The sequence below is a fragment of the Phacochoerus africanus genome, chromosome 10 (genome assembly GCF_016906955.1).
Source record: "Phacochoerus africanus isolate WHEZ1 chromosome 10, ROS_Pafr_v1, whole genome shotgun sequence".
Classification (NCBI taxonomy): domain Eukaryota; kingdom Metazoa; phylum Chordata; class Mammalia; order Artiodactyla; family Suidae; genus Phacochoerus; species Phacochoerus africanus.
The window spans coordinates 5079737-5093179 of NC_062553.1; the positions used below are offsets into that span (position 1 = coordinate 5079737).

Genomic DNA, 13443 nt, shown 5'->3' on the forward strand with positions numbered 1-13443 from the left:
TAGCCTAAGAACTTCCATATGCTGTGAGGGTGGCCCTAAAAAAAGCAAAACAAAACAAAACAAAAAGGATGACCACGGCAACAAAAACGCAAACCCAGCTCCTCTCCTGATTAGAGATTGACCCAATTCTGCTCTCACACACAACTAAAGGCATAGGAGTAGAAGAGGCAGTTCCTTTTCCAGGCATAAACACTATCCACACAAAATGATCAGTTTTTAACCAAAAGTTACAAGACGCATGACAAAGGAAAAACAAAAACCCAGTGTGAAGAAACAAAGCAATCAGCAGAACCACACTCAGAGATGAACTAGATATTAGAACTAACAGACAAGAAATTTAATCTATTTTAAAGGTTCTACAGGAAAGATGGACAACATGCATTAAAAGATGGAAATTATAGGAGAATCAGATGGAAACACTAATTTAAAAAAAAAACCCAATATAGTGCCAGAGATGCAGTAAATATATACAAATTCTACCAAATACATGTTAGAAATAATACCAATTCTACATAAATTTTTCTGCAAAGTAGAAGAGGAGGGAATATTTCCTATGTAAATTACCAGCACTACTCTGACACCACAATCACAGAAAAATGGTGCAAGTAAACAAATATTCCTCGTGACCCTACATGTAAACATTGTAAATGACGTATGAGCACATTGACGCCGTATCATACATTATGACCAAGTGGGATTTATTCTGGGACCATCAGGCTGATTCGACATATTCTAAAATCGGTCAGTGTATTTCCAGGATTACGGAAGAGAACCCATAATATTGTCTTAATCATTGCAGGAAAGATATTTGACAACGCTCAAAAAAAAAATCAACATGCATTTATGATTTAAAAAGCTCAGAAAATTAGAAATAGAAGGAAATTTCCTTAACTGGACAAAGAGCAACTACAAAAACTTATAGTTAATATCATACTTAGCCATAAAACAACAACAAAAACACTACTAATTGATTTCCGACTAAAAGCAGGATCAAGACCAAGTGTATTACATGTTCTAGAGAGGGCAACAAGACAAAGAAAAAGCATGCAGACTGGACAGGAGGAAACAAAACTAGCTCTCCTTGCAAACACGATTGTCTACATAGAAAGCCCAAAGAATTGACTAAAAAGCCACCAGAACTGATAAACAAATTGAGCAAAATTAAAGCATATCAGGTCAACACACAAACATCAATCGTATCTCTACAAATTAGCAATTAATAACAAGTACCTAATTTTTTTTTTGCAAAAGAATGTACCATTGGGATAACACCCAACATTTGCAAGATAAGTAAAAGTGTAACAAAATATTGCAAGACTGGTATGCTGAAAACTATACGGCACTGATGAAAGCATCCAAAGTCACCTAAATATTTGGAGGGACACCCTGTCTTTATGGTTTAGAGGACTCAACATCGTCAGAATGTCACTTCTTTCTAAACTGGCTTAGAGATTCAGTGCAGTCTTAACAAAAATCAGCAGGATTTTTTTGGGGAGACATCAACAACCTGATTTTAAAACGCATATGAAAAGGCAAAGGATATAGAATAGGCAAAATCATCGTGAAAAGAAGAATAAAGTTGAAGGACTCTCAGTACCTGATTTCGAGTATTATTATAAAGCTACAGGAAAAGTATGAGATCAGCCAAGGCATAAACAAATAGATCAACAGAACCGAAGAGAATCCAGAAATAGACCCATATATACCAATAGCCAACTGAGTTTTAATGAAGTGGCAAAGCTGGTGGCAGAGAGAAAGAACAGGGTTTTTCAACAAACGGTGCTGGAACAATTGGACAGCGTTTGCAGGTGAATGCAGCTTGACCCACATTTTACACCATTTCAAAAGGGAACCCCAAATGGACTATAGCTCTAAACATAAAACCCAACATATAAAGCTTCAACAAGAAAACAAAAGAGAAAAATCTTTGTGACCTCATGGGAGGAAAATTTGTGTAGCTGTGACACTCAAGACATGACCAATAAATGAAAAATTTAAAAAGTGACCTTCATTCAAATTTAAAACACCTGCTCTTAAAAAGACTCTTAGCTATTAAGGTAATAGACAAGCTACTGAATGGGGAAAATATTTGCAAAATACATATCTGGTAAAGCACTTATATCTAGAATATACACAGAACTCAAAGTCTAAAAATAAAAACCAGATAATCCAATAAATTCATGGGCAATGCTTTGAACAGATACTTCACAAAGAAGGTGTGTGGATGGCAAATAAGCAAATGAAACTACATTCAAGGGTTTGTCGGTGTCTCCGAAAGTTAAAGGTACACTACACATGACACAGCAGTCACACTTCTGGGTAATTATTCGAGAGAAGAAGAAGCCTAAGTTTGTAGAAAAGACTGTCTATAATTTTGTAAAATTGGAACCAACTCAAATGCCCTTCAACTGGTGAAGGTATAAACCAACTATGTATATTCAGCCAAAGGAGGTGCACGTAGCCATCAAAAGGAAAGCCACTGATCCACACGACACAGATACATCTCAAGCACAGCATTCTGGGTGAAAAAGCCAGATTCAAAAGGTTAGAGACAATACGATTCTGTTTTTGTGACTTTCTGGAAGAGTCGAAACCATAGGAGAGGAAGGACATTTGGGGGCGATGGCATTGTTCTCTAGCTTTATTATGGGGGGATGTGTGACTGTGTGGGTTTGTCCAAATTCACAGCACTCTGTGCTAAAGGAGTGCATTTCACTGCACGAAAATTGCTCCTCAAAAATAAACATCTCAAACTATAGATTTATGGGTTTTATGGTTTGTATCGTGATTGTCTCCCTCATAAACAGCCAGACCGATGAAGGCAGGAGTATTGCTTATTTGTTCACAGATGTATGTTTAGTCCATAGAACTCTGCCTGGACATGTAAGGTGCTGCATAAACCTCCATTGGATGGGTGGGTGGATGGATGGATGGATGGATGGATGGATGGATAGATGGGTAGATGGACGGGTGGGTGGGTGGATGGATGGATGGATGGATGGATAGATGGGTAGATGGACGGGTGGGTGGATGAATGGATGGATGGATGGATGGATGGATGGATGGAAGGATGGGTAGATGGGTAGATGGACGGGTGGGTGGATGGATGGATGGATGGAAGGATGGATGGATAGATGGATGGGTAGATGGGTAGATGGACGGGTGGGTGGATGGATGGATGGATGGATGGATGGATGGATGGATGGATAGATGGGTAGATGGATGGGTGGGCGGATGGATGGATGGATGGTGGATAGGTGGATGGATGATTGGCAGGTTCTCAGGAAAGATACTGGGACCTGGAGCCTTACTGGCCCGAGTCTGCATGCCATCTCTGTCACTTTCTCTGGCACAGGGGCAGCAAACTTGACTTCCTTTAACCTCCATCATTTCTACAAAGAGAATACAAGCACTGCCATGGTGTCAGCGCAGCCATCCGTGTTTGCTCCCTGCAGCATCCTAGAGAAAGGAACTCACATTGGGTGACACTGACAGGGCATCGGCCCCAAGATCCCCCAGGGCACCCACTATCCCCCAGCAGACCCAGCTCCTATTATGCACTAGGATTTGTTTGGGGTCTGTTTCCTCAACTAGACTGCACACTCCATGAGGCAATGGGATGTCAAAGGGTTCCCAGGGCGCAGCATAAACCAAATAATCACTCATCTGAATAATAACAAGGACCATAGCAGCAATCATAATAATCAGCCACCAGCTGGTCACATCTCCCATTCGTCAGGCTCCGTGTTGCATACCTTCCATGGTCACATCATGAAATCCTCACAACCTGCAAGACAGACTGAATAACCTTTAATCCTAGTTCTCAGATGAGGACACTGTCGGGAGCCTTGGTTTGAGGTTTACCATGCCAAGCACTTTGTGTGCATTGTATTGTATTATACGCTTTACGTGCATTATGAGATATGCCTACGCTCACCCAGCTGCTACGAGGAAGACACCCAAGTTGCCCCACGCTGGCTGTAGCCCACACTTTGCTGGGACCCATTCCTGGCAAGCTCGGATACCCATTTGCTTCTCCAAGGCCACCTTTGAGCCTGGTCCCATGAATCTGATGACCGTCCCCAGCATTGACCTTTCCTCTGTCTCTGTCGCCCTCACACGGCATTCAAGACCCTGGTGCTGCCTCATCCCTCCCTCCCGCCTCCTCTTGTTCTATTAAAAAAAAAAAAAAGTAACTGCTAGGGCCTCCCAGCCCACCACGCTGGCATGCCACTGCCTTTGCTTGGGCTGAACGGGCCTCTCCTCCTCCTCGCCTGGAAGGTGGGCTCCAAACACATCCTCAGGGTCTAACTCAGAAGGTCGCCTTCTCGGGAGTCCGTCTTGATGGGCACCTGCTTATATCCATTCCCGCACAGCCGTCTCCCCTGCAGGTGCTGAGGCCCTGAGGTCAGGGACGCACACGCACCCCCGCGCCCCCACGCCCCCACGCCCCCGCGCCTGACTCCAAGCCCTGCGCCGCCGAAATGCTCCGTGTTTGCTCAAGGAACGCTCAGCTCTTCGTTTCCTCTCAGATGAGTAAACTCTGAAGCCCGAGCAGCTGCTGGAACGTTTCCAAACTTCTAAGCTGGTGCATTTCAGAGCTATTTTCCCCTCTTTGTGCCTTCCATCTACTCTCTTAATTAATGAAAATTCAGTTCTATGCTAATGTTTCTTCCGGGATCATCCTTCGTGAGCAACCTTTGGGAGCTTACTCATCAGCCCGTTCTCTGAATCCGTGTTTGGAACATTCTGGGAACGTGTTATTGGGACTTTGAACTGAACAGCTCAAGTGAGTGAAATCAACAAACCTGCCATTAGATGTCAGGAATCTACAGCCCTGAGAACTGCTTTACTGGGCGACCCCTCACCCCAACACCCCCCTCACTGCCAACCTTTAAAGTCTCTGAAAATATACCCATTTGGTAAATCAGTTGGGCTCTCTAAAACTTATAAAAATCTCATTCATTAATTCAGTACTGAAGCTTCTTCAATTAAAAGGACACTAGGAGTTCCTGTCGTGGCGCAGCAGAAACAAACCAGACTAGGAACCACGAGGCTGAGGGGTCCCGTTTCATTCTTTTCCGGGTGGATGCCCAATTTTGCCAACAGCACTTATTAAAGAGACTCTTCTGGAAGTTCCCACTGTGGCTCAGCAGTAACAAGCCCGACTAGGATCCATGAGGTTGCAGGTTCGATCCCTGGCCTCGCTCAGTGAATTAAGGATCCGGCGTTGCCATGAGCTATGGTGTAGTTCGCAGATGCGGCTTAGATCCCTTGTTGCTGTGGTTGTGGTGTAGGCTGGCAGCTGTAGCTTTGATTAGATCCCTAGCCTGGGAACTTCCATATGCCAGGGGTGTGGCCCTAAAAAAAAAAAAAAAAAAAGGGACACTAGAAGCTCTGAATCCTAGAATCCTAGATACAGCTGGGACAATACACTTTTTTCTTATCTGAGAAAAGTGGCTTTCTGATATAAGAATTCAGTGTCATAAAGGCAGTTTGGTATAGTGGCAAAAACATGGACTTGGCACACAAACAGACGTGGCTTCAAATGCTGCTTCCTTCACTTGCCAGCTGTGTGACTCTGAGCAGGTTAACTAACCTCTCTGGGCCTCGGATTACTCGTATATATACAAAATGAGAGAGTGGTAGAAACCTGACGTGGATCTTCTAGGGAATTAAATGTGATGACAGACATGCAGGAGGGTCGCGATACCTGTTGCTTTTCTTCTCTCTTTCGTGGGTGGATCCACTGTGCAAAGTGGCCAACTGGGTTCACCCCCACCCCCACCCCCAGGCCTGCTTTCCCGGAGGCTGAGAGCCAGGACAGAGCTGTCACAGACCCGAGCGGGAAACCAGAGCACAAGGCTGATGCAGCCCAGGAAGTCTGCCACGAACAGTGGCAAAGCAGAAAGACCAAGGTCAGGATTGGGGGAACACGGTTGCCTTTCTCCACTGGTCCAGAGATCAGTTTGCTTTTCAGAGATAGCCCAAGGGCAGAGTCTCTGTTGTGGCTCAACCGGTTAAAAACCTGACTAGTATCCATGCGGATGCGGGCTCGAGCCCTGGCCTCGCTCAGTGGGTTTAGGATCCGGTGTTGCCGCAAGCAGCAGCGTAGCTAGCAGATGTGGCTCGGATCTGGTGGTGCTGTGGCTGTGGTGTAGGTCGGCAGCTGCAGCTCCGATTCAATCCTCAGCCTGGGAACTTCCACATGCCACAAGTGCGGCCCTAAAAAGAGGAAGGAGGGAAGGAAGGAAGGAAGGAAGGAGGGAAGGAAGGAAGGGTCAAAAGGCAATTGGAACTGCTTTCTAGGATTCTGCATCCTTCTCTGCTGAAGCCTCTCTCCTCCGCCCTTCCTCTGGAGATGATGACTCCCCGGCCTCTCCCTCCGACAAGGTGCTCCCAGGCTTGGAATCAGGGATCTTCCCTCCCGTGTCCTCCCCGAGGACCCCGTCACTGCCCTGGCTTTGCCGCCTCCCTGCGCAAATCCAGCCCACATCGCTCTCAGATGCTCAGAGTCCATTCGAATGTCCGGAGTGCCTACAGATGCCTGACATTCCAACTCACCCTCCACACGCTTGCTGCCCCTTCGGTGTTCCCCACCCGGACAATGTCACTGTGACCCACTCTGCTGCCTGATCCAGAAGCTCGGAGGTAGCCTTCTCCCTTCTCCTCTCCCATCCTCCACCTCCTAGTCCTGCTCATCCCACCCCTGTTGAATCTTTTCGTGTGTGTATCTTTTTTTTTAGGGCTGAACCCATGGCATATGGAAGTTCCCAGACTAGGCGTCAAATTAGAGCTGCAGCTGCCAGCCTACACCACAGCCATAGCCATGCGGGATCCGAGCACCACAGCTCACGGCAAAGCCAGATCCTTAACCCACTGAGCAACGCCAGGGATTGAACCCGTGTCCTCATGGATACTAGTCGGGTTTGTTCATCGCTGAGCCAGGATGGGAACTCCTCTGTTGAATCTTAAAGCAGAGATTTCCTTGGACAGACCTGCCCAGCTCTGGATCCTTCTGGAAGGGGATTTCAGAAAGATCATCCATAGTCAAAGCCTTATTGGGGTTTGGATTCGGCATCCCAAGGGGCCTCTGAAGTGGACAGACCTGCCCATCTGGTTCACACTGACCCAGGTCTGTGCTCACTACCACTGTCAACCTGGGCAGGTCACCTCTCTCAGCCTGTTTCCTAGACTCTAAAATGGGAATAGGTGTTCCCACTGTGGCTCAGTGGGATAAGAACCAGACATATAGTCTCCATGAAGATGCAGGTCCTATCCCTGGGTTAAGACTCCAGAATTGCCACGAGCTGTGGTGTAGGTTGCAATGTGGCTCGTCCAGTGTGGCTGTGGCTGTGGCATAGGCTGGTAGCTGCAGCTTTGATTTGACCCTTAGCCTAGGAACTTCCATATGCTGCAGGTGTGTCTCTAAAAAGAAAAAAAAAAAGGGGAATAATGAACTGTGCTTACTTCATGTTGGTGAGGATTAAATAGGGTTACGGATGGAATTCCTGGTACATAGCAAATACTAAAAAGTACTGTTTTCCCATTATTTATTGCCAAACCTCATTTACGAAATTTATTTAGTAAATTAAAGATGAGAGGTACAAGAAGTGGATTCTGGGAAGATGATGACATAGTTTTTGAGTCTTCACAATCCACATATGAACACTGGCAGAGTAGATAAAGATCTAAATCAAAAACCATGGGCAACATTTACTACAAATGAAGTTGTCTCCTGCAGACCCCAAAATATTAGCAGGTAGGAACAAACCCACAACAGTGATAAGCCCTCTGTGGCATTGATTTCTGTACAGAAGGAAAGTAATGAAGAAAAACCAAGGCAGCCTGGCATGAACTAGAGAACAGAGAACTCCGAAATAGCCAGCAAGTGTTTGCTGGGCAGCACAGCTGGCCAGCTTGACAACAGCAGCTGAAACGGAGAGGGGCTTGTGCAACCCTATCTCATGTGAGTGAAAAGGGCCCTTGGTACGTTCTGCAGGGGCTGGACAGGCTAGAACCAGCTTTCATCAATCCAGCCAGAGCTCCCTTTTAGGACAGATCCTGTGGAGAAAGAGGAGGTTCAGACAGAAGTGGGCAAGAGAACTGGGCCAGGAAATCCCAGGGAAGCTGCCTTCGGTTGTGACATGTCACATCAAGGACAGAAGAGGCTGTCTGGGAGTTCCCATCGTGGCTCGGTGGAAACGAATCCAGGGAGGGTCCATGAGGATGCAGGTTTGATCCCTGGCCCCACTCAGTGGGTCGGGGATTCCACGTTGCTGTGGCCGTGGTGTAGGCTGGCAGCTGTAGCTCTGATTCAACCCTTAGCCTGGAAACTTTCACATGCCATGGGTATGGCCCTAAAAAGCCAAAAAAAAAAAAAAAAGAGAGAGAGAGAGAGAGACAAGTCTGTTAGAAAAGCTACCCCGAGCCACGCCATCTTCCTAAGGTTCAGGAAAACTAATATTACAGGAAAAATGAATACCAAGCATCCCAGCTGAATTCCATGCAAAGTTACTGAAAGGGAGAAGAGAATAGAGAGCAGAATGACATGGCAGTAAAAGCACTTTCAAGAGAAACAGGGCGGTAGATGGTTCCACTGATGGTTCCCCAATGAGTCAGGCCATCTGGTGTCCATGCCCAGGGTGGTCCCCTCCCACGTGGTCCTTGGTCTTCATCATGTGACTTGCTCTGGCCAATTGGATGTCAGGAAATGTGATGCAAGCAGAGGCTTGAGAAGCACATGGGAGTTCCTTCTCTTTCTTGAAACGGTTGCCACAAAGTGAGCAAGCTCATCTAGTCCCCTTGTTGCCAAAGACCACATAGAGCAGACCTTTCATCTCAGCTGCCCTGGCTGACCTCAGCCTCCAGCTCACCCACCAGCCAAACGAGTGGGTCCAGCCCAAACCAGCAGAAGAACCACTGAGCCAAGGAGCAGAAGTGTGATAAATAACGGATTGTTACTGTTCTAAGCCGCTAGGTTTTGTTTGACGTGGTTGTTTTTATATAGCCATCGATGACTAATACATCCATTAAGAATTAATAACTAATATTAGATATTTTAAAAATTATGCAAGACATAAAAGAACACACAAATTAGAACTTACTCAGAAATCTGGCAAGAGAACTCAGGAGAACATTAGAAACACAGAGAAAATTACTTCAGAAGTAAACACTTCACTAAAAAAGTACCCAAAGCAAATAAACACAACAGAGAATCCTTTAAAAGAAAGAAAAAATTAAATTTATGATGACAGAGATAAGAAAGATTAGAAAAATGGCAAATGTTGAAGATTGGCAAGGAAGATCCAACATTCAGAGAACAGGCGACCTTAACGATGAAAATTAAAGTTAAGGGAATAGACTGTATCCCCAAAAGTGACATTTCCACCCAAAGTCCTAAAGAAAAACCCACCTGAAACCCCACTGGAAGAGTGCTGTGTACCTAAGACCCCCAATGACAACCCCCCAAACTGTATCCTGGCAACCCTACTGGACATTAACAGAAAAGAAAAAGGATTTGTTGGTTATTTGTTCTTCCCTAAGCTGGAGCCAACCCTTCGGGTGGAGTAGGACTTCTCTAGAAAACAGGAGAGCGTCTTCCGGGCAGAGAGAGCTTGTGGGAAGGTCGGAGGTGAGAGAGCACGAGGCCTGCATGTACTGGGCATGGCTGGGGCCTGGTGTGGGGGCAGGGGGTGACACAGCAGGGGGGCCTGGGACACTCACCCATGTACGGCTTGGTCCCCGCCATGGAGGAGGCCTTTTCTGCACCTTTGACGACCGTGGCTATGTTGAAGTCCGCGATGTGGACGTGTCCTGGGGACAGAGCGTCAGAAACGGCAGTTAGCAAGAGCTGCAGGTGGCAGGGTCACCGCCTTGTCTGATTTAAAGCTGTGGTCTGCCCGGGGGCGGGGGGTGCAGGAAGAAAAGACTAGAACTTCTATTCACAGTCGTGTTTTACGGGACACTTTAGAAGTGTCTATTTCGAGCCAAGCTATGGAAACAACCCACAGTGACACCAGCGGAGCAATGGATAAAGGCGGCGTGGTAAGCGGATACAACGGCGTATTATTCAGCCCTGAGATAGAAGGACATTCTGCCGTTTGTGATAAGAAGGATGGACCTTGAAGGCATTATGTTTCGTGAGGTAAGTCAGAGAAAGACAGGTAACACGTGGTCTCACTTACATGTGGAATCTAAACATAAAAAGTCAAACCCATAGAAACCGGAAGGAGAAGGATGGTGGCTAGGGGCCAGGGGTGCGGAAAATAGGGACAATTTGGTAAAAGGATGCAAACTTGGGGCTCCGAGATGAATAAGACGTGGCGACTACAGGTGGTAACCTGTATTGGGTAATTATGATTTGCTAAGATAGACCTCAAATATTCCCACCCTGCAACACACGTATACGCATTTATACACGTGTGAGGTGAAAAACATCTATTTTACACGCAAGTTTTATCATGTGAATTTTTTGGTGGTATATGCGTATTTTATATAAATAAACACATTGAGAGACATCATTTTTAGGGATTAAAGTTTCGAGGCCCTGGTCCAGGGAGTGAACACTTCTGATGAACAAATGAGACAGGGGAGTCCAGCTCCCTCAGGAAGCAGTGGGTGGGGAGGGGTGTGAAGAGCGGCTCCTCAGGCCCAGAGGACCCCCTGGTTCTGCTGTCTGTCTGTCTGCTCAGTGGGGGCTTCGTACGTAGGACGTGATGAATTGAGTTGGGGCGGGGAGTTGAGGCCACTTTCCATCCAGCCTCCGTAATGGCTGGGACATGGAGAGGCTGCATGACCTTGGCAATGGGTGTTCCAGAAACCTGGGAGGGAAGGAAGAGAGACAGAGAAGAAGGAGGGAGAGAAGATGTAGGGATGAAGGGGGAAGAGAGAAAGGGACAGATGGGGGGTGAGAGGTGAGAGGGAAGCAAATCCGAAAGAGTCAGCACAGGCTCTCTGGGGGATCTGGACCATAAAATAAAACCAACTCTGCCCATCAACGGAGGAGGAATGGTACCGACAGACAATGGAAAGTTACTCAGCTATAAAAAAAGAACAAGATGTTGCCATTTGCAGCAACAAGGATGGACTTGGAGGGCATTATGCTAAGAGAAATAAGTCAGACAGAGAAAGACAAATACTCTATGACCTCACGTATAGGGAGCATCTAAGGAATACGACAAACTAGTGAATAAACAAAAAAGAAGCATATCACAGACAGAACAAACGAGTGGAAGCTAGTGGGGAGAAGGAAGGCGGAGGGGCAATACGGGTTCGGGGATTACAGAAAGGGTTATTATGGGGAGTTTCCACTGTGATGCAGGAGGTTAGGAATCCGAGTGCAGCGGTTTGGGTCACTGCAGAGTCAGGGGTTTGATCCCCAGCCCAGTGCAGTGGGTTAAAGGATCTGGCGTTGCAGAGGCTGCGGCATAAGTCACAGTGGTGGCTTGGATTCAATCCCTGGTCCAGGAAATTCCATGTGCTGCAGGTGCGGTGGAAGGAAGGAAGGAAGGAAGCGTTGCAGTGGGACTAGGTGAAATCATGTGTGTGAAACTTTTGCAAGCTGTAAAGCACTGCAGAATTTAAAAATAAATAAAATAAAGTAAAACCAGCCTGGACTGCCTCATATAAATTCACCCACATTTCCGTCCGTTTGTCATCACATCATCATGCAAAAATGGCTGGATTTTCACCAAATCTGAGAGCTGCCTTTGGGATGGTGGCCGTAAGTACTTAGGCGGGGGACATACACAACACCGAGAGATTGGAGGGACCTGGCTGGCACTACCAAGGGCTGGACAGGCACCGCCCTCCTCTGCCCCCCGCAGAGCAGGTGCAAAGAGGCTGCTGAGAGGCCTGCCTGATGCCATCAGCCACGGCGGACAGAGAAAGCACCAGTGTTTCATGTGCAAATCCCAAATCTCAGGCTCGACTGCCAGCACTGATATGTGAGCAAGCTGCTCTGCCAGGCGCTGGGCGAGATGCAGCGGGAGGTAGCCAGAAATGACCTGCAGTACCCTTCAGGTGCTTGTGGATGAAGCGTATGTCATGCAGCCAGGCCTTTGCTGGAACCCCTCCACCCACGTAGCCCCCCAGAACATATCCAGCCTGCTCCAGCCCCTGGGGCTGGGACGAGCATCCCTCCCCTGCAGCCGTCCCTGGTTCATCTGCAGTGTAGTGCAGTCTGCTCTGCTGGGTGCCTGCCTTTGGTTTGGGTCTCAGCTTTGCTGGGACCAGCTGTGTGACCTTGGGCACATAACAATTTCCCGGGGCCTTGGTTTTCTCATCTGTAAGATGGGGAGGATGATAACAAAATTGCCATCTCGGAGGGCTCTTGGGAAGACTCAGAGAGTTAAAACAGAGGCAATGGTTAGAGCATACTGACACACAGGAAGTAAAGAATTTTTTTTTTTTTTGCTTTTTAGGGCCATACCTGCGGCATGTGGAGGTTCCCAGTCTAGGGGTCCAACTAGAGCTACAGCTGCCAGCCACAGCCGCAGGCACACAGGATCTGAGCCTTGTCTGTGACCTACACCACAGCTCGTGGCAATGCCCGATCCTTAACCCACTGAGCGAGGCCAGGGATTGAACCCGCAACCTCATGGTTCTTTGTCAGATTCGTTTCTGCTGAGCCACGATGAGAACTCCATCTCTTCTTTCTTTCTTTTTCTTTTTTTTTTCTTTAAACTACTTTTTTTTTTTTTCTTTTTTGGCAACCCTGTGGCCTATGGAGTTCCCAGGCCAGGGATCAGATCCAAGCCATAGTTGCAACCTAAGCCGCAGGTGCAGTAATGTCAGATCCTTAACCCACTGGGCCGGGATGGGGATCGAACCTTCCTCCTGGGGCTCTCAAGATGCCACCCATCCTGGTGTACCACAGCGGGAACTCTGGACATTTCTTATAAGCTTTTGCTCTTCGTGGTATTCCCTGCCAAGGCCTGCCTCCACTCCCGTCTTCCTCGGCTAGGGCCAATCCCCCCTGCATCTCTCCATTTTCTCATTTCTAACATTAGCAAACAACTAAATTCACAGTCCTGGTTTGGGCTGTGAGGGGTGTGAAAGTAGAGCCAACTGAGTCCTTTCTGCACCTCGCACCTCTGCAGCAGCCCCACTAGGAGGGGAGTCTGGAATCTTCGAGTATGGCTTTTGTTTGGTTTTCTTTCATTTCTCTGCTTCTTCAAGTTAAAAAAGATTAAAAATAAAAAATGTGCGGGCGTCCCCTTCGTGACTCAGCAGTAACGAAGCTGACTAGGATCCATGAGGAGGCAGGTTTGATCCCTGGCCTTACTCAGTGGGTTAAGGATCTGGCGTTGCTGTGAGCTGCAATGTAGGTCGCAGACGCAGCTCAGATCTGGCATGACCTGGCTTCAGCTCCGATTTCACCCCTAGCCTGGGAACCTCCATATGCCGCAGGGTGCGATCTTAAAAAGCAAAGTAAATAAA

At 47.2% G+C, this 13443-nt stretch overlaps 1 protein-coding gene across 1 annotated transcript in view; it reads right to left on the minus strand.

Annotated features, from left to right (window-relative positions):
* The window catches only part of STK32B (serine/threonine kinase 32B), a 366748-nt gene that overhangs the window by 53450 nt on the left and 299855 nt on the right, over positions 1–13443 (minus strand). Inside the window, exon 6 of the mRNA XM_047799270.1 lies at positions 9727–9816. Coding sequence (XP_047655226.1) covers positions 9727–9816 — 90 coding nt within the window. The remainder of the gene's footprint in view (positions 1–9726; positions 9817–13443) is intronic.